We start from the raw sequence: 22,402 nt of genomic DNA, 5'->3' as shown, positions 1-22,402 counted from the left end.
ATAATATTGAAAAAAAAATTCATCAGCTTGCAGGTTAAAAGTAAAACACAAAAATTAAATAAACAAAATCATACATGACTGAATGAGTTGATGATAAAATTTTCACCTACTTAACTGGGTGTTGTCGTGCTGAAAAACAACCACTGCAGGAAGCGAACATCTTTGTTGGCAAGTAGCAAGTTCTCTGACGTGATTGGGGAGATCAATAAATTATCACATTTTTCAGTGTCCTAACAGGCCTAATTGATATGCAGACAACACTTTTCATCCTCCTCTTCCATTTAATTAGTAAATTCAGCTGTGCAGCTGCACTCTGACCAAGTTGGATATAATTTGCTTCCCGTTACTGCCATCACACAGGCCGGTCAGAAACAGCAAGGTCATTTCATCTCTGGATTTAATCTCAGATTTTCCATGCTACATATTACAGTATACTGTTGTTACATGCCACACCACATTATTTATATCATTTTAAACATTGTGTGGTCATTATAACACTTTTTTTTGCAAAGTATTTATACTGTGTCCTTTAATATAAGAATATGATAGGGAAAAAAGCAACAACAAAAAGAGAGAGCACGCTGTAACATTTGAAATGTGTTGACTCTGCTGCAGAGGCACAGATGTGCACACAGAGAACACAAAGCAAGAAGCATAACATCTGCTGTGCAAACTAAAAACTGGATTAAAGACGGTGTAAACAACAGGCAGCTCATCTGTTATCAGTTCAGTGTAACATGTTGGTAAATGCAGTAGACAATTTTATTAGAAAGCTGCATTAACATGACTTCTTTCTTTCTTTCTTTCTTTCTTTCTTTCTTTCTTTCTTTCTTTCTTTTCACATTTTCTGCCTGGATAACCAGTCTTTCCCATTATGTGCAAATTTCCAAAAGCCAGTGGAAGCAAGAGAAACCACAGCACAGAAAAAGCAACATCGAGCCAACTGCCACAGTATGATTATTTTTCTGCAGCAATTATATTATGCTATCAAAAATAATTTGATGACTTAAGCCGCATATTTATCAAATACAGGAAATGTGGGCCTTAGGGACCAAGCTGATGAATTTAATTTTGCACTACACAAAGATTAGCTCTGACACCAGCCCCCCTGGTGCAAACAACCACCTTTGTGGTTTCCAAATGCAATTTGAACTCATGGTTTAATGTGCTATTCATATCCAGTAAAGCTGCACCCGTCTGACATGTTCTCTGTCATTTTTGATTAAAAGCTGAAACCCTTCTGATCTTATCTCCTGTAATTCACTGGAAATATTACTATTAAACAAATAATTACAAACATTTTTTTTAAATATTAACATTTCTTTTCAAACAGCACTGTGGTCCATGACAGAGTAGTCTAACCGTCTGATATTTATGAAATCTGCTGCTGATATGCCCCCTCCCCCCGTGTTAGCAGAGATTCTTATCTTTCAGCTCGTGGCACATGGCAACCCATAGAAAGGAAATGTGTGGATCTAAGTAGCCACAAAAGTAGCTGCATGCACTCATGCTTGCCTTAGCCTGGTTTGGGTCCTCTGAGTTTTCGCCGCTCTTGGCTTAAATGATCAGCCTTTTACACAAATAAACAGGTGCTACTCCCACCTAAACACGACTGATCGTGCCATTTAACAGATGTGATTCCTAAGAAAATGAATGCACATTTTCATGCTACCCAGGAAATAAATCACCTGAGATTCACCCCCATCCCGTTTTATAACCAATGACTGCATTACCACGAATGTTTAGGTGGAATGGTTTGCTGGTGAGACCTGTGTTTCCACTTGCGCTCAGGATGAGTCAGTAAGTGACACTAAATTAACGACAGAGGATGCTCTTCACTAGTCAATTACAATACCACGCTGGCGGCACAGTGATTGGCAGGCACTCCAATGCGATGATGGCACTTGAACATCTTCCGCAGCTCGGTGCGGAAGCGGTCGTGAAGCCAGGCGTACAGGAAGGGGTTACAGCAGGAGGAGCTCATGGCGCACAGGTGGCACAGCAATTGGATGAGCAAAAAGTAACGCTTGTTAATGAGGTGAATGTCAATGTCTCTCAGCACGTTGAACACGTGAATAGGAAGCCAGCACACCGCAAAGGCAGACACCAGGAGAGCGACCAGGCGAAAGATCTTTCTTTTGCGAGCCTGCTGAGCGCCTGCCTGGTCCTGCGTCCTGTGGCCTGGAGCAACGCAGTTCCTCAGTTTGACAGTGATGCAGAGATAAGAGACAAAAACAGCCGAAAGCGGGAGGACGTAAGTAACCAGCAGGGTGCTGTACGCATAAGCACGTCTTTCTTTTTCCTGACCCAACCAGAACTCCTCACAGATAGTGAAGCCTTCCTCTTTGAATTCAACATGATAGGTGTGGGTCACTGCTGGAGCTACCAGGCCACAAGACAGAAGCCAGATCCCAGTAAGGACAGAGGCACAGGTCGCCACAGAGGTCCGCTTCTTCAGGGGGTGAACTGTTGCATAATATCTGCAATGAATAAGGAATAGTACTTTATAAAAAAGAAAGGGAAGGTGCTCATGCTTAATTAATGAATGGCTATTAATGCAGTCGTGAACTCCTACAATTATAATACTCAAGCTCATTGGCAGTGGCGTTACTTAATATTGGCTATAAATGTTAAGTTGAATCATTTTCTCATAACCAGTTACTTTGCATTCGACGTGCTTCACTGAAGGACAATCAAATTTGTTAGAAAAGACAGAGTGGACTCCGTGACCTGCACAGTCCACGAGGAAAAAGAGTGAATTATTTATATTTTACACTTTAAAACTGAACCCAGTTGTGCATCACAAAATGACAGCAGCATTATATTCTCTGTAAAAGTAAAGGGACTTTTCATTTCATGTTAATGTCTTCCCCTTAGAAGGAGGAGACATTGCAGAATGCAAAGTACAATTGAAAACTTAACTAAAGATCAATGAATTTTTCATGGGTCCAGTGAGCAGACCTGTTCAAACCTGAGGTCTGCTGCATGTCTCAGGGGTTTAATGATGAACACTCTATACAGCTGAATAATTATGTTATGTCTGGGTCTGGAGCTCATGTAAATGAATTAATGCATTCAGTGGAAAATCTTTATTGTTTAAGTGTCACCTCAATGAAAAGGAAACACTCAGTAATCAGTCTCCCTTCATATCTGCCTAATTTCTAAACTAATGTCTCATTTCCAAGTAATCATAATGAGTTATAATTGCAATTTATAATCAAATTTACAGTTCTCTCATATATACTGTGAAGTATTTGTTCCTTTCCTGATGTCTTTCTATTCTTTTTTTACTTTTTTTTTACATATTTGTCACACTTTGTCCATGTTTCAGATCATGAAACAACAACAAAAAAATGCAGTTCTTCATGAGTTTCAGCGCTTTTGCTGTTAATGAAATTAACAATTGTCACACTAGAAGAGCAAAAGTGAGACAATCCCCAAAACAGGACTGGTTTTACATCTTTTCTCACATTTAGGATCAGTTTCACTGCTGGTAGCCCAAGGCGATACCTGGACCCAACAGAGGTAGCACAGGTAGTCCAGCTCCTCCAGGATGGCTCATCAATTTGTGCCATGCCAGAAGCTTTACTGTGTCTTCCAGCAGTCTGAAAATCATGGAGGAGACTTCAGGAGTCAGGCACATACTCTAGTAGAGCTGGATGGGGCTGTAGAAAGCGCTTAAACCATCAGCAGGACCAATATCTGGTCCTTTGTGCAAGGAGGAACAGGATGAGCACTGCCAGAGCCAAAGCCCTACAAAATGAACTCCAGCAGAACACCAGTGTGAATGTTCCAACAATCAGAAACAGACTTCACAGAGATGCCCTTAGGATCCGACATCCTCCACAGTATTCACTGCCTGGCACCATGGAGCCCAATTTACATTGGCCATAGAATATCTGAACTGGCAGATCCACCACTCGCATCCCGTGCTTACAACAGATGAGAGCGGGTTCACCCTGAGTACATGTGACAGACGTGAAAGGTGTCTGGAGAAGCTGTGGAGAAGGTTATGTGGCCTATAACCTCGTTTAACATGGCCTGTTTGATGGTGAGTCAGTGATGGTCTGGGGAGGGATGCACAGACCTCTGTAGGCTGGCCAAGAGCAACTTGTGTGCTATTAGGTATCAGGATGAAATCCTTGGACCCATTGTCAGACCCTACATTGGTGCAGTGGGTCCTGGGTTCCTCGTGGTGCATGACAATGACAATCCACGTCATGTGATGACAGTATGTAGGCAGCTCCTGACGGATGAAGCAATTGATACCACTGACTGTCCCCCAGGCTTGACTAACTTAAATTCAATAGAACACCTCTGGGACATTATGTTTCAGTCCATCTGATTCTGCCAGGCTACACCTCAAACTGTCCAGGATCTAGGAGGAAATCAGGACTTCAGCCATCTTCTCATTCGGAGGATCCCTCGACATTTTCAGACATGCATACAAGCGTGGGATCTGTACAAACTGCTGAACACTATTTTAAGTTGCTGCAATGAAATTTCGACAAAATGATCTGACCTGCTGCATCAATTTCTCATTTTGATATTTGGGGTGTTTTCAGGGTCTGATCATTTTTATTTCCATCAAATGATGCGGCAGCCTTTTGTACCAAACACATTACCCAGTCCATATCAGTGTAGATATCTAAGAGGGGTTTTTTTGCCATTGAGATGTGATGCGTTTTCAAGCCTTTTTAATTGTCTGTGAGATATATACATATATATGTACAGAGCAAGAGAGAGAAAGAGGGAAAGACAAAGGGAAAAACATTTAAAACAATTCAAATAATTCAAATCTTCAATTTTGATCTAAAGAAGATCTCATATGCCACAAGGAGCACTCACCTGTCCACAGCAATAGCAGTGAGTGTGAAGACTGAAACATACACTGTGACAGGTTGGACGAGAAACACCAGATAGCACATGGTGCGCCCGAAAACCCAACCATGAGGGTTGAAGGCGTAGGCGAGAGTAAAGGGGACGCAGGTGACACACATGAGCATGTCAGAGAAGGCCAGATTTCCAATGAAAAAGTTGGTGACGTTGTGCATCTTTCGGGTTCGGCAGATGACATAAAGAAGCAGGTAATTCCCAAAGACACCCACCACCACGACTAGAACGTAAAAGGGGATGATGAGAGGTTTGAAAGTTTGCAGCAAGGCCACGTCTGCAAACTGGGAGCTGCGGTTGGTGGAGTTGGTTTGTACTGCAACTTCATAAATGTGCCCATCAGTCTGTCTTTCTAGCAAAGATGGTTGTGTGCTTCCAGTCAAACCACTGTGATTACCCTCCATGGGAGCAGAATCAGTCTGCCAGTAACTGCACTATAAAAACAAAAAACAAAAAGCAGTGAAACGACACGACATTCTAACTTTTCCAAAGGTAAAATCTCAATTTTATCCAGTCAATCCAAGCTCCATTTTTATGCATTATATTAATTGATTAAAATGTTGCTTCCCTTTCCGGTTATTGTCACATGCCATCTAGCAGAGAAGGAATTGCAAGTTAATTAATTAACGGGAGGAAACATTTAAGCATAAAATTAAATTAACGACTTCCTTGTTTTTGTGTGCCTGAAAAGTGGAACCAGGAACAGCTTCACATGTGTAAGGTGGGACCGAACACCTCTTTGCTCCGTGGTTCGAAGACTTGTGGAAGACTTAAAAGAACTACAGATATTTAACTAGTAAAAAACTGTTTTAAATCAGCGAGCCAAAACTCGCTGATTTATCATCATCGATGTTAAACCTGTCCTTGAAGCTGACAACTGGAAAACCACCAGATGGAATGAAAAAGAAACGAAGGAAAACAAATGTACACTAATTTATCACTCAAACTAGCTCTTCTAGGCATCATGTTGAGTTTACAAGGCTGGTAACCTCCTCAAAATTGCAATGGGCTGCCATTATATGGATGAAAATTTCTGAATTTCTACATATTAAATCTCCTGTGCAAAATAACTTCACAGCCTGATTTTGAAGCCAGCTTGCTGATGCAATGTGTCGTGTAATTATCTAAATGTAGTAATTTGCAAATAGATGATGAAACAGAAGCCCCTCTGCAAAGCAGTAGTGTTTTGAAATGAAGTCTAAAAGGAGCGCAGTCAGAATCGATGAGGTTTATTATTGTGGTTGTTTTGTTTTTGCACATAATTTCATGAAAATATTTCTGTCCTTTTTACCTCACCAGATTGCATCATTTGCAGCTGCAGCACAGACTGTGACTTTCTGTACTCATTCTGTTCTTTTTACACTTGACACTTATACTGCTCTTTAGTGTAGCAGTACACCGAATAACTAAGGACTGAACTGTACCTTGTCAAGGCCTTTTTTTTTCATTCAATTCTGCCATTGATGCAAAGGACTGATTCTGACAGCTTATCCTAATGTTCACCAAGAGTGTGAACAAATGAAAAGATTGTAAAATTTGATCAGATTTCCTCCATAGTTTGCTGGTACTTGTTCAGGATTTTGTTCTTTTCAGGTACAATTGAATACAAGTCTCTCCTTTGAACCTCTTACAGATTTCGGCAGTGAAGAAATTATGCACTCCATAATTTGTATGTATCACAGGGCTTTTTCATGCTTGTAGAGTGCATTTTCTTTCAGTGACGATTTGCCAAATGGATGTTGACAGGTCTAAAAGACTGACCCTGGTGCTTTAAATGTGGTTAAAAAGATCAGGGCCCATATCCCTAAAGATTCTGAGAATCCTCTCAGAGAGCTCCTAACTTAACCTAAAAATTCCTTGCCAGGAGTTTTAGCTTAGAAGTGATTCCAGAACATTTTCAGTGAACTCTGAGCAAGGAATGGATGGAAAATCCTATCTTAGTGAGGAGGTGTGGTTGACCCCGTTGCTAGGTATGAGTCATCATTTCAAAAGCCGTGATTGGTTGATCCTACAAGTTTGATGGAAATGAGCTTTTGGTGATAATGAGCAAAGGATGTACCCTCAAATCAATAAACATATTATACACTCTAATCTTATGCTGACTGTAATTGTAAATAATATTTCACATTCAAGAAAATATCTGGAAAATGAATAGTAAGCTGTAGGGGTTATAGCCATTAGAATCTAAAATATGTGAAAACTTAAACTCATTACACCCTGTTCAAATAATGATTCGTGTCTTATTTGCTCATATTAATATCCTAGCTGGCATATTTTGTACTTTCACTCCCATATGGACCCCGTTGAAAACGAGATGGCCTATCTCAAGAGGCTGTCCTTAATGAAGTAGAAATCACAACGTTACAAGTCCAGTGTGGTCTTAACGAGGGTAACATGGCTCAGCTTTTAGCAATGTCTGTGATTGCAGACCCAAGTCATCACTGCTGCATTGTTGCATTTTCCCGGTTGCCAAATACCTCAGGGTTGTGATTACTTTCGTCTCCGGTGTAATAGCGTTGTGGCGTCGAGTTGGTGAAGTAATTGCATCTCTAAGGAGATCCACCACAAACATGATTCCTGCACGATCCAATCTGTAGCATCTCAATAATTCCCTGTCATCCAGTGTTTGCAGGACATCTCTCCTGCCTCTTCTGTTGGCCATTTTGTGCAGCTGCTTAGGGGAACTCCTAAGCCACTAAAAGTCCTCTTCCCTGCTCTTAGCAGATCTCGCCTTAGGAGCCCTTTTAAGCGCTAGGAATCTTGAGGAATAGCTTTTATATTAACTGGGATTGTCGTGTCACTTTTAGGGGAAATTCTAAGAAAACGTCATGACTCTGAGAATTTTCTTAGAATTTGGCCGCGAGGAGCCACTTTTTGCACAAAGATTCTTTAGGGATACGGGCCCAGATCTGCACAAATAAAAAGTACTTTGCTCCCCCAAATTACTTTCCACACAAATGAGGCTCAAACCAAATGACATAGTAACCTGAATGTGAATAAGGAGAAAAAATGATGGAGTCTTGTGCACCAAAAGAGCTCCAAAGGGACAAAATATAAAGTGCTATCAATTGATTGATTGATTGGTAATTTTATTTCAACATGTGAACAATATACAAGTACATTTAGAAAAGAAATGAGAGAAAAAAAATATACTATACAAATTACATACAAAAAAACATTCTGATTAATTTACATGTTGAAAGGGAGTGGGAAGAAGTATACACTTATTTAATCCCACCCCTGTCCCATAAATTATCAGTGAATATTTAGTCAGCTTCCTTACTGATATAATTTGTAATAAAAATAGTGAACAGATTTCTGATATACTATATACTATAATATCACATCATGAATTTTTTGTTTGTTTGTTTTTAAATAGAGACATTCACTTAATTTAAATATTTTCCTTTTCTTTATAGATCAAGAAGATCATATTTTTATAACTCTTTTTGAACAGTTTTATGTTTGGACATTGCTTTAATTCCATATTCAGTTTGTTCCATAGTTTCACTCCTTGAACAGAAACACAAAAGCCTTTTCTTGTAGTACGTACCTTCATTGTTTTGAAGTTACAAAAACCCCTTAAATTATAACTTCCTTCTTTCAAAAAAAACATACTCTGAATATTACCTGGCAGTTCTTTATTTTTTGCTTTGAATAGAATTTGTGCTGTTTGGAATTTCACTATATCGTCAATTTTCAATATTTCAGACTGCAAAAATAGTGAGTTTGTATGTTCCCTATAACCTGCATTGTGGATGATTCGAATTGCTTTCTTTTGAAGAGTAAAAAGTGAATGTAATGTGGTTTTATAGTTATTGCCCCAGACCTCTGCACAATAGCTTAAGTATGGTGAAACCAGTGAACAGTAGAGAATATGAAGTGATGTTCTGTCGAATACCTGTTTTGCCTTGTTTAGTACTGCAATGCTTCGTGATACTTTGGAATGAATATATCTTACGTGAGCTCTCCAGTTAAGTTTTTCATCTATTATTACCCCCAGAAATTTATTTTCACTGACTCTTTCAATATCAACACCATTTATTTGAATCTTTGCATTTGTATTTAAACTACTATTTCCAAATAACATAAGTTTAGATTTATTCAAATTTAATGATAATTTGTTTTTATCAAGCCAGAACTTCACTTTACTTATTTCATTAGTCATATCCTCCAATAAATTCTGCAGATCATCACCAGAGCAAAAAATGTTTGTATCGTCAGCAAAGAGAACCATTTTTAATACTTTGGACACTTTACAGATGTCGTTAATGTACAAGTTGAAGAATTTTGGACCCAAAACTGACCCTTGGGGTACACCACAAGCAATGTCCATACATAAGGAGCAACCACCATTTATTTTCACAAACTGCTTTCTGTCACTTAAATAACTCCGGACCCAATCTAAAACTACCCCTCTGACACCATAACGTTCCAGTTTTCTTATTAATATATCATGATCTATAGTGTCAAATGCCTTTGTCAAGTCTATGAATAACCCAGCCACATATTGCTTTTTGTCTATGGAATTTGTGATGTATTCTATTGAATCTAATAGTGCCGATGATGTTGATCTGCTTGATCTGAATCCGTACTGACTCTCAGTGAGTAGTTTATGTTTATCTATAAATTTTTCCAGTCTGTTTTTAAACAGTTTTTCAAGAACTTTTGAGAATTGAGGTAGTAAAGAGACAGGCCTGTAGTTTGTGAAATGGTGTTTGTTTCCAGATTTGTATAGAGGTATAACTTTTGCTATTTTCATTCTGTCTGGAAATCGACCAGTTTGAAATGATAAATTACAGATGTATGTAAATGGTTTTATAATAGCCTCAATGACTCTTTTAACCACTATCATATCAATATCATTACAATCCAAAGATTTGTGATTTTTACATTTTTTGACAATTTCAAGAACTTCATTTTCATCAACGGCTGTGAGAAACATAGAATATGGATTTCTGTCAATCAGTGTATCGGGTTTTTCCTGTGCTTTCCCAGGATGAGTGATTGTTCTTGCTAAATTTGGTCCAGCAGTTACAAAGAATTCATTGAGACTATTTGCCACAACATCCATATTGTATTCTTCATGGTCATTACAAATGAAATACTTGGGATAGTTCTTTTGTCCAGTCCCACATTTTATAACACTGTTCAGGATTTCCCATAATCTTTTATTATTATTTCTATTTATATCTAATTGCTTCTTATAGTATTCCTTTTTACTAAATCTAAGTATATTAGTTAACCTATTTTTATATCTTTTGTATCTGATTTCAGCATCTTTAGTTCTCGTTCTTAAGAACTCTCTGTATAGAGCATTTTTCTTTATACATGCATTTTGCAGACCTTTTGTTATCCATGGACAGTCCATATATTTCTGTTTCCTACTATATTGCTTTATTGGACAGTTGGTATTGTACAGTAATGTAAATATTCTAAGGAATTTATTATAAGCACTATTAACGTCCTGTTCCTGATATACTTCACCCCAGTTTTCCTTCAATAAATCTTTTTTAAATGCATTCATTCTTTCTTCTGTTCTTACTCGTCTGTACTCTTTTTTACTGTCCATTTTATTGATCTTGTAATTCCTATCATAGATTGTAAAAATTGGAAGATGGTCACTTATGTCGTTAATCAGGAGTCCACTTACAGTCTTATTTTCAATGTCATTTGCAAAAATGTTGTCTATGAGAGTTGCACAATGTGATGTAATCCTGGTAGGTCTAGTAATTTTAGGGAATAGATTCATACAGTGCATTGTGTTTATAAATTCCTCAGTGGTTTTATGTTTATTTGGGTTTAGCAAATCAATATTGAAGTCTCCACAAATGAAAACTTTTTTGCGAGCTATTTCAATAAATGTTTCTTCTATCCAGTTGTATAAGTGAAAAAAGGTAAACAACAACAAATTAAACTGCTATTATATGCATTTTTTTATGTTTAATAAAAGCATTTTAGAGAACTTTCAACAGCTCTTATGTGGATGAAGGTTTAATGTTATTGTCTCTATATCTAACCCAATATTAATGCATTGATTTGTTTGGGTTTATTTTACATCAGAGCTTTGTAGGAACCCAGAACCTGCTGCAGGGTTCCTACAAAGCTCTGATCTCAGGTGAGGAGCTTGTCTTGCTTTACAGACGGGCAAATAAGCTCTCATCTTTCAGAAAGATCACTTCTGACAGAATTCTGTGTATTGTACTGTACATAGGGGTATCAGGGTTTCACAGGTTTTTGGTGATTCTCAGCTGATGATGCTGTTGGAGTTCTTCCAAATACTTCTCAAAATAAGGCTTTATGTCTCTTTCATCTGCTACCTATTTTTGTTTCGTGTCCAAAGCTCATTATGTTGTACATCTGCAGAAGAGCCCGGATATAACAATATAACAATAACCGTATGACTGTTCCCACCACTAACACATGACCCTACGCTGTGTTCACTGCATCATTCCATGTTTGGCACTGATCACCACCTGCACTCATGCATATATCATGTATATATCTATCTGTCTACTTAGCACTTTTAATTCTTATTCTCATTTTTATTTTCATGTCTATTTAAGATTAATTTATAACAGTATGTTTGCACTGAAGCACCGCAGCAATTTCCTAATGTTGTAAACCCGCTCAACATTTGGCAATAAAACCCTTTCTGATTCTGATATCTAGAAACATCTGCCTGCTGCAGAATTTCTGCCCGTGAGAGTCTTCGCTAATGCAGGGTGACCACCACCTTGTGTCCTGTTGCTATGCTGATGTTTTTCATTGTGTAAGATTTCAGATAACCCGCCAGCTCTCCAGCAGCCTCATCTTTCTCATATGTCCATCCCAGATACAGGTTTGTACACCCTTCCAGCACTTCTCATTTACTAGTGTTTTGTTATTTATTTAAAAAAAAATTAATTTAAAAAAATGACAATTTAAAAAAAAAAAAAAAAAAAAAAAAAAAAAAAAAAAAATATATATATATATATATATATATATATATATATATATATATATATATATATATATATATATATATATATATATATATATATATATGATTTCTATTTATCTAACTATCTCACTCTCTATCTAAAAAGATGCCAATTTCTTCTCATTCAGATATTTGCAATTTACATGATTACAAATCTAAACTTTTTGACAGACTAATAGATATTTCATATCACTGTTCCAATATACTTTTTTTTAGCGTTAGATGACATACACAGGTCTTTTTGGTTCCTTTGTGTTCACACACTCACCCTTCAACAATACAAAGCTTCACATGTCCATGCCAGCACTTATTTGCAATCTGATTTTATGTTAGAAATCCAGCTGTAGGCCCTTGGATGAAAATGCCAAGAAGCATCATAAAAGAGGTCTGGCATGCAAAGCTATTAGCTCACAACAATGTATACCTTTATATGCATTAATTGAAAAAAAAATGTGGATAAGCATGCAATTGCCATATATATATATAATATTCTGAAATTACCTAACATAAGCCCCTACCTGTGAGGCTTGTGTTACATGTGACTGGAAAAGCTTGAAAAACAGGAAACACTCGTTTCTGTTCTAATTACATATTTTTATGCACTTGGAAAAAGAAAAATGTTACTACTACTGCTTAAGGTGCAGCTGAAAATAAAATAAAATAAAAAAGAATACAATAACATGAAAATTCCTTAAAAAACAATCAGCTGATAACCTACCTGTGCTGCTGTTTCTCAGTGCAATGACGAGTTGAGTGTGTGAGGAGTGTGAAGAGCAGACCTTCCTTGTGTGCTTCTCCACGGTGAGTGAGCTCGGGCTGAATGCAGTTTTATAAAGACAGGAAGAGAGAGTGCGCGAGAGAGGAGGAGAAAACGGGGGGAGAGAGAGTGGGTGAGAGAAATGCCAATAAGATAGTTTAGTTCCAAGTCTAGGTTGGACTTGCCACAGACTTTTGATCTTCAACACGTTAGTTAGCGGTCTGACTGAGAGATCTGGGAATGGTGACAGTTAAGATAATTAGAGCTGTGTTCACAGGCATGTGCAGGACTCGCTATGACAGTAGTTTAATTAATTGCTTGCTGAACTGTTTGTTTACACGGTTGCGTTGCCAGTAACCTTCTGACTTAACACACAATCAAAGTGCTGATTGTCAAAAAGATCAGAAAAATGGAAGCTGAAGCTGGATTCCTTCCAATCCTGCTGGAAAGGGGTCTACAAAAGCCCACGTAAGACAACAGCAACGCATGTTGGCTGCTACACATGCAGGTCTGCATGTCAGCAGTATATGAAGTATCTCATGTAAAAATGAGTTATTAATTACCATGAAATATATGAATGAACAGTTAAGGGTGAAATAGAGGAATGAAGATCGTGACTTACACTCATATTAATGTGGCTCACGAGAAGGGTTACCACTGTACTGAAATTAAGTAAACACTGCACAAGTGCTGTTGCAGTTTTTATATTATATATATATATATATATATATATATATATATAATTAGAGATATATCATAATTATATATGTAAAAATGCAGATGGTTAATAGTGGCTACTACCATTACCTCTTGGCAAAAAGGTCTGGGATTAAAATCCAAAAGCTGGCCATGGGCTTTCTGTGTGGAGTTTACATGTTCTTTCAGTGTGTGTGTGTGTGTGTGTGTGTGTGGGTGCGTCCTATCAAAAAAATGCATGTGGGTTAACTGGTGATTCTAAATTGGTTGTGAATGCTAGTGTGAATGGTTAGCACTGCAGTAGACTGGCAACCTGTCCAGGGAGTAACCCCCCCTCCTCCTGTGACAGCTGAGAGAGGATCCCATTCAACTGCTACCCTGCATTGAATAAGCAGAAGGAAATAGATGGGTGGATGGCTGGAAAATGCAAATATGTTAATAAAAAAAAAAAAACATACCCAATGGACCCGCAAAAGGTCAAGTTAGGAAAAGCGAGAACAGCCAGAGGCTGCAGCACGGTGTGGGGCTCAATTTAATTTACCACTCACGCTAACTAAGCGATCACACCACAGTTCCACTACAAATCCAGATGCAAACTTAAACTACACCGCCCCAAGTGTGCACACCGAAGAAGAGTGTGGTACAATCACCAGCACAGTATCTTTCAATGCCAAAAGACATAAAACAATCTATGTATTAAAATTACAGGATAATTAAAACGCAACTGGATAACAATTAATGACAAGTCCGCATAGTCCAGGCACCTACATGTTTTGGAACGTCTTTAAAATGAGTCTTTCTTGGGGAAACACATCAATCTTGGAGGGCCGTGTTGAGTTTTTGTTTGGGCAACAAAAAAAGTGACTGTTACACCTGATGCATGGTCGCTTGTTGCCCAAGCACCTCCCACTAGCACACCCACTAAGGAATCCCATACACTACATTAATATAGCCAAAAGAAAAACTGTGGATTGCTCAGATGTAATGAATGGATCCACTGAAAATGAATGAACGCCGATGCCAGGCAAAAAGGAAATTGAATTAACTGCACTTCTCTCACTGAGGGATTCATCATGACGGAAACTGACTTAGGGCGATGAGATGGTCAACAAAGCTTCCTGTTTTTAAAGAAGAATTGCTTTTCAAATGTTTCCATTTAGAGCATTGTCCCGCTAAAGCCTGTACAAGTGCTTGCTTACAGAACACAGCTCCCAGAGCCTGCACAGATGAATGATGTAAATCCAGCAGCAGTTATGCCTCAGCAATTCTTCTGCTATAAATTTTTTGACTTTTTAGAGAAAAACAAGGCTGTCATTTCAGTTTTGTGACAGCTGGGACCCTGTTTACTAGAAGGTTTTAAAATTTCTGTACTTTTGGGTGACAGAAGGAGACATGTGGCCTGGTCAAAACACAGAGAGCTGCACTCTAAATGATCTTTAAATATAGTAAACATACCTTGTGTGCCACAGACTGCTCCCAAACACGAGGGGGCAAATAATACCTCTAAAACACTTAAGTTGGCTTTATTAAACGTTAGATCTTTAGCTGGGAAAACATTTTTAATTAATGATTTAATCACTGATTTTATGTTTTTAACTGAAACTTGGTTGGACCAAAGTAATAGTGGAGCTGTTCTCATTGAGACGACCCTTCCTAACTACAGTTTTATCAGTGAGGCCAGGGTGAGCAGGAGAGGAGGAGGGGTTGCTGTCTTATTTAATGAATCATTTCAATGTAAGCAGCTATCTCCTGGAAGTTTTCAGTCTTTTGAATATGTGGCTTTACAGCTGAAGGCCCCATCCAAAGTTCAATTCAATTCAATTCAATTTCTTTATTGTCCCACAAGGGGAAATTAGTTTAGCAGCAGGATATAAATAAACAGAACAATACTATAAAATAATAATGACAATAATAGTGATAGAAAGTCCAAGGACAGACCTGGAGTCTTTTAGTCTTCCTCACAGGTACGCTAAAACGGCGGCCGGAAGGCAACAACTCAAACTCACTGTGAAGTGAATGGTTCAAACAATTAATAATAGAATGAGCCTTTCTAAGCACATTTCTATTGTAAATGGCCAAAAGTCCATCTTGCCAGCGCCCTGAAATTTTGCTAGCAGTTTTTACCAGAAGCCCAACCAATTCTTATTCTTCACCGTCAGGTTACCAAACCAGGCAGCGATACAAAAGGACATCACAGATTCGATAAAACTTCTATAAAACAAAGACAACATCTCAGATGAGACATTAAAAGATCTCATTTTCCTTAAAAAGAACAATCTTTGTTGAACTTTTTTAGTAGTGGCATCAGCATGAGATTCAAAACACAGTTTATGGTCAAGTACCACACCTAGATATTTATAACTCTCAACGATCCCAATATCAGCAGTTTTAATGATAGTGGGTGATGAGCTATAAAAGGACTTCCTAAAATCAGTAATCATGTCTTTAGTTTTTGACACATTAAGTCATAGGTGTCAAACTCTGGCCCGCGGGCCAAATTTGGCCCGCAGCCTAATTACATTTGGCCCGCGAAGCCATACCAAATTACTATTAGAGCTGGCCTACTGGTATTATACAGCTAATATATATATTGTTTAGTATTAAGCATTGCTTGTTTCATATTCAGTTTTCCAGCAAAAGTTATTTGAGTCCATAAGAAAAGATTCATTCTTAAATCTGGAGCAAGATTTTTTTTCAATAAATATTAACGTTAGCCCGCGACTTTGTTCCAGTTTTGAATTTTGGCCCACTGTGTATTTGAGTTTGACACCCCTGCATTAAGTGAAAGGAAGGACTCATCACACTAATTCACAAAATCATCTACAACCTGTCCATGGCCTGACTCGTCCCCCACTAGAAGACTGACGATCACTGTGTCGTCAGCAAACTTCAGGATGTGTCTGTTCGTGAAATTGCTGCGACACTCATTCGTGTACAGAATGGACAGAAGGGGAGAGAGGCAGCAACCCTGGGGTGATCCAGTAGAGGAGAGCACATCAGAAAATACATGATTCACCCTCACGCATTGTGACCTATTAGTCAGAAAGTCTGTCACCCAGCCGACCAGACTAGTGTCAAGCTTGAAATGATTGTAAAGCCTGTCAGCAAGTAAGAAGGGTTGAATTGTATTGAATGAAAGTCAGCAAATAATAATCTTGCATGGGTGTGGGGGGCCTCAAGATGCTTATACAAGAGATGCAGGAGTGTGACAACAGCGTCCTCCACACCTCTCCCTGCTCTATAGGCGAACTGCAAGGGGTCAAGATGGTGTTCAACATGCATTAAAATCTCCTTCTTAATTATCTTCTCAAATGACTTCATCACTAAAGAAGTCAGAGCCACAGGCCTATAATCATTCAGCACCTTAGGAGAACTGCCCTTAGCAACAGGAACAATGACAGCATGTTTCCAAATCTTAGGTACTGTCTGTAGCTCTAAAGAAAGTGAGAAGATATGGTGAAAAATCCCACTCAGCTGATCAGTACCTGTCCACAGATGTTGTCAGGTCCAGACTCTTGCTTTTAGTGTGTCTAAAAAGATTAGCTAGCCCCCTCTCATCAATACAAATTGATGGGGGAGTGATAGTCTTTTCCCTCAGTGTGCTGGTCTGCCTAGAACAGTCAAAGTTCTCAAAACGAAGGTAAAAACTGTTAAGACTGTCTGCCAGATGTTTGTCAGAGGTAAACCCCTCTAAGGTAATATTACTTTTACCTTTCGTCTGTAGCCCTGCCATTGTTTTCATACCAAGCCAAGCTCTTTTGAGGTTTTTACTGCTGAGTTCTGTCTCAATCTTATTTCTATACCTCATCTTGGCAATCTTTATTGCAGCCCTCACCTCCTTCCTCAATATTCTCATAGTGGGAACGTCTCCCTCGTTAAAAGCAATTTTCCTTTTAAGAATCAGATCCTTAATATCTTTAGAGAGCCACGGTTTGTTATTAGGGAAAGTCTTAAATTCTCTGACTGGAATCACAGAGTCTTTGCTACACACCACATCAGTGAGTTCATCCAAATCAGAAGTGCTCTCTTGAAACAAGGACCAATCAGTGCAATCAAAACACCCCTGAAGGGCAACACAACTGTCTTTTGTCCAGACATTAGTCCGCTTCACACAGGCCTTCTCCCTCCTAATCACAGATCTGTAAGCAGGGAGGAGAAGAATAACATTGTGATCCGAAGAACCTAGCGCAGGTCCGGCCACAGACTTATATGCCCCCTTAATTGGTCCATAACACAAATCCAGCGTTTTGTTATGCCTTGTAGGACAAGTTAGCCACGTCTCGGTAAGTGCCATCAGACAATCCTCCCTGTATTCCCGTAGATGAAGCACATTTCCTTGTAATTCATCCGTTTTGTTCCTAAGAGATTGGACATTGGCCAGAATCATAGAAGGCAGAGGAACACGATTCTTCCTCCGAAGTTTTCTTACATGCTGACCCACGCCGCCTTTCTTTCTGCGTTTTCTCAAGCGGCGGGGCTTTCCAAAATTAGTCTTTGACCGGGCAAATAAATCCTCACCAAGAATCACATCTGTCCGAGCATTAGAAGAGTCGTACATAGACAAACAGGACCACTGTAATCCAAGTAGTTCCTTGCATGTATAAGTGATTGTCAGTGAGAGTGAATTACTCCAGGTGAATATCGCCAACAATAAAACTAAGGTGTAGAAGATCTCCATCTCGGCAAAAAAAAAAACTTCATAAAAAGTTAAAACCACAGTTAAGAACAGAGTTAAAACAAAGTTAAAAACAAAAAGAACACCAGTAAACACCTGCTGCAGGTCGCCACAAGAGCAGCGCCCCTTTGTGTTGTGTTGTGTTCTTAATGTTTACAGGCCTCCCAAATACTGCACAGACTTTTTTTAATGATCTCAGTGAACTGTTGTCTGTGATCTGTGTTGATTTCGACTGTGTAATTATTGTTGGGGATTTTAACATCCATGTGGACAACCCTCAGGACAAAGGGACTAAAGACCTGAGTAACACTCTGGGCAACGTTGGGCTGACTCAGCATGTAACAGAGGCCACACATGATAGAGGACACACTCTTGACCTACTGATCTCCAAGGGCCTGAGCATTTTGAAGGTTACTATGTCTGATGTGGGCCTGTCTGACCATTACTGTGTTTTCTTTGAAAGTAAAATTTCAGCTCACACAAATATATCAACAGCAGTGATCACAAAACGGTGTATAACTGAATACATTAGTGAGATATTTAACCAGGTCTTCCCATTAACACCTGACCTGTCCAGAGGTTCAGTCAATGAGCTCGTCAATAGCTTCAATGCTAGCATGTTAAATGTAATGGACACTATTGCTCCCATTAAGGTGAAGGTTATCTCTGGAAGGAAAAAGTCTCCATGGAGAAACTCCAAACTGGTGAAAAATGAAAAAAGAGAGTGTAGGAAAGCTGAGCGCAGATGGAGAAAAACAAACCTCCAGGTTCATTATGACATCATAAAGAGAAACTTCACAATTATAATTTACAACTGAAGAGTGCAAGGAGGTCCTACTTCTCTGACATCATCACTAAAAACAGTCATAATGCTCGGGTCTTAATTTCTACAGTTGACAGGCTAACAAACCCTCCTGTGTCAGTGGCAGCTTAACTTCATTCTACCATGGCCTGCAATGACTTCGCCAAATTCTTCACAGACAAAATCCAAAAGATTAGACAAGCAATTGGTACATAAACAGCATATTCAGGATATATACTGTGTCCACTGAAAAACTGTTTAAACACCATGAAACAGTTTCCCCCTATTAACAGCAAAGACCTGGAGGACATCTTAGGTCACTGAACTCCTCCTCCTGCTGTTTAGATGTCCTGCCAACAAGTTTTTTCAAAAAGGTCTCAAAGACTTTGGAGTCAGACCTGTTACAGATCGTCAACTGTTCTTTAATATCAGGTGTGTTTCCAGAACCACTAAAAACTGTAATAATAAAGCTGTAATAAAACCTATACTGAAAAAGGACAATCTTGACATGACACAAATGAACAACTACAGGCCGATCTCAAATCTCCCATTTTTAAGTAAGATCATTGAAAAAGCAGTTTCTCAACAGCTCAATTACTTCTTAAAACAGAATAACTGCTATGATGCCTTCCAGTCAGGTTTTAGACAGAACCCCAGCACTGAAACCGCTCTGACCAAAGTGTTTAATGACATATGTCTGAATACAGACAGTGGAAAAATGTCAGTCTTGGTTTTGCTGGATCTCAGTGCAGCATTTGATACAGTTGACCACAACATATTACTCAAACGACTGGAGAACTGGGCAGGTCTTTCAGGAACTGTACTAAACTGGTTCAAAACATACTTAGAAAACAGGAAATACTTTGTATCAATAGGCAACTTCACATCTGAGCAGACAAGTATCACATGTGGAGTTCCCCAAGGTTCCATCTTGGGACCCCTTCTGTTTAACATTTACATGCGCCCACTGGCACAGATTATAAAGAACAACAAAATTAACTATCATAGCTATGCAGATGACACACAAATATATATCACAATGTCACCAGGAGACCGAGGCCCTGTACAGGCTCTTGGTAAATGCATTGAGGAAATTAATGACTGGCTGTGCCACAATTTTCTCCAGCTAAACAAAAACAAAACTGAGGTAATAGTCTTTGGTGCCAAAGAAAAACGATTACAGGTGACCAGAGAACTTCAATCTATACACCTAAAAACCAGGCGAGAAATTTGGGTGTAGTGATGGATGCAGACCTAAACTTGGAAAAACACATTAAGACAATAACAAAATCAGCTTCCTATCACCTCAAGAATATTTCATGGATAAAAGATCTGATGTCTCAACAGGACCTGGAAAAACTAGTCCATGCATTCATCTTTAGTAGGCTTGATTACTGTAGCATCTTTACAAGTCTACCTAAAACATCAGTCAGACAACTACAGCTCATTCAGAACTCTGCTGCTCGAGTCCTCACTAAGACCAAAAAAGTTGACCACATCAGTCCAGCTCTGAGGTCTTTACACTGGCTGCCTGTCTGTCAGAGGATAGACTTTAAAGTTCTGATGCTGGTCTATAAAGCTCTGAATGGTTTAGGACCAAAACACATCAGTGACCTCCTGAACCTTCCAGATCCCTCAGGTCATCTGGATCCGTTTTTTTTATCAGTTCCCAGAGTCAGAACCAGACATGGAGAAGCTGCATTCAGCTTTTATGCTCCTTATATCTGGAACAAACTTTCAGAAAGCCTCAGATCAGCTGAAACACTCAGTTTATTTAAATCCAGGCTGAAGACTCACCTATTCTCAGCTGCATTTGAATAAAGCACCAAATCCACACTTTTAAGCTTAAATTTCAAAACGTACATTTTAACTACTGATTTTATCTATTGTTCTGATTTTATCTGTTTTGATTTTATATACTGTTTTGTTTGTTTGTTAATTAGTTTGTTTGTTTGTTTGTTTTAATCAATTTTAAATCATGCTTTTTATTTGTTTTTGTTTCTAATGTCTCTGTAAAGCACTTTGAATCACCTTGTTGTTGAATTGTGCTATACAAATAAACTTGCCTTGCCTTGCCTTACCTTTGTGTATGAGGCAGAAATTTGCTCCAAATTTCAGAGGAAGCCACATATGAAAGCATGAATCTTTGTAAAAGACATAAACAAGGCTAGCAAGACACAGTGTCTTGTGCCATTTCTCATTAAAAAAAAGAAAAAGAAAATAAATACATAAACTGTATATCACACTGCATATACACATAATAATGATATTACTGGCATAGACAGAAACCACCCACACATGCAGGGCCTTGGAGTAGGGGTATGTCACCAGGGTGCAGAGGAGGCTACCCCCCCCCGTCCCCTTCTGGCTGCCTCTGCCTCAATTTTATCCCACAACTTAGACATTCACATTACTCACACTCTCATTACACATACATATAGGATCTTGGGGGTGGGCACGATACACGGAGTCCAAAGTACCATCAGGGTGTACACCCCACCCCTGGCATCGTTGCCCACCTCTCAATTTTAAATACACGTAGACATTGAGGGCTAGCAGGAGGGACCATGCGCTTACCTGCTGCTCTCTGGCAGGTAGCTCCAAGCCCTCCTGGGTTTTAAATGCACCTTAGAACGCACATGCATCAACACTACAATGAGCGGGTGGAGGGAGGTTCGGAGTCTTCTCTCACCCCCGTTCTCTGCGACCTGCTGGAGCAGGGGGGCTAGGACTAGGAGGAGGAGTTGGCCGTCCGACTGCGGTCTGGAGTGTGGAGCCTTCCTGCTGCTGCGGAGTCGGGGCGGTCTGCCTCCCCCCACCGCAGGGAAAAGGGAAACACCACCTGGGTCTGGGTGCAGTTCCCCCCTCCAGGGGCGGGGGCACCTAGACCCGGTTTGTAGAGTACGCTTGGGGAGTGTGATCGTGTGTACAACGTCTCTTTATGTCTGTCTCCACGTTGGTTGAGTGTGGAGTAAGTGCATATGAGAGCATGAGGGTGGGAATGGATGTTTGTATCTGTGTGTGCCTGTATGTCTGTGTCTATATGTCAGGTTGGGTGTCAGGCGCCACCTCTCTGGGGACATCTTAGGCCCTCCAAGGTATGGAGGCCTATCTCCCCCTACCACCACTTCCCCTGCCAGTGGCGGACCCCCTCAGACATCGGTGCGTTGGTGGTTCTTTGTGTCCGGGGATGGGCGTCCAGGTACACACCGGCTCACTCCTTGGCGGCCGCTTATCGGGGCCTGGAGCCTGGGGCTCGCTCGGGCCACTTCGGAGGTGGGGTGCCCCCGGCCTCTCGGCCTGGGGCTCGGTCACTCAGGCGCAGCTGGCTGCCGGCGGAGCTCACGGGCGCGTCACTGCAACTCCCCCTGGCTTCTGCTCCGCGGCTGCTGAGTGAGCCCTCATCTGGGACTCTCCTCAGCTCTTTCCGGGACAGTGGCGCAGCTGCCCCTCTGTTGGTCTTCCTTGGTCTCTTGTGTTCTGGGGGCCTCTGGATGTCTGGAGTTTTGATCTCCTCCACACCTGCTTCACGCCCTGGAGGACGGGGCTGTGGCCCCCCCACACCCTCTAGCAGATTATTACATGAAGGAACCTTTT

The 22,402-nt window shown here is 39.8% G+C and overlaps 1 protein-coding gene across 1 annotated transcript; it reads right to left on the bottom strand.

Moving 5' to 3' along the window:
- Nucleotides 1-1,386: 1,386 nt before the first annotated feature.
- On the bottom strand, nucleotides 1,387-12,666 carry LOC101476754 (prolactin-releasing peptide receptor-like). The gene is made up of 3 exons (XM_004538155.3): nucleotides 12,594-12,666; nucleotides 4,849-5,327; nucleotides 1,387-2,480 (listed from the first exon to the last, which is right to left on the bottom strand). The coding sequence occupies exons 2-3, from the start codon at nucleotides 5,295-5,297 to the stop codon at nucleotides 1,847-1,849; spliced, it is 1,083 nt and encodes a 360-aa protein (XP_004538212.1). The 5' UTR covers nucleotides 5,298-5,327; nucleotides 12,594-12,666; the 3' UTR covers nucleotides 1,387-1,846.
- Nucleotides 12,667-22,402: the final 9,736 nt, after the last annotated feature.

Source organism: Maylandia zebra, linkage group LG7 (genome assembly GCF_041146795.1).
Source record: "Maylandia zebra isolate NMK-2024a linkage group LG7, Mzebra_GT3a, whole genome shotgun sequence".
Classification (NCBI taxonomy): Eukaryota; Metazoa; Chordata; class Actinopteri; order Cichliformes; family Cichlidae; genus Maylandia; species Maylandia zebra.
Note: the sequence above shows the minus strand (reverse complement) of the source record. Positions and strands in the feature narration are given on the sequence as shown.

Bases quoted from the DNA above. Each gene is read 5' to 3' on its own strand.
- LOC101476754 (XM_004538155.3), bottom strand. From the start codon at position 5,297: ATGGAGGGTAATCACAGTGGTTTGACTGGAAGCACACAACCATCTTTG. The intron at 2,481-4,848 runs GTGAGTGCTCCT...TATTCATTGCAG, and splicing joins ACTGCTATTGCTGTGGACAG to ATATTATGCAACAGTTCACC.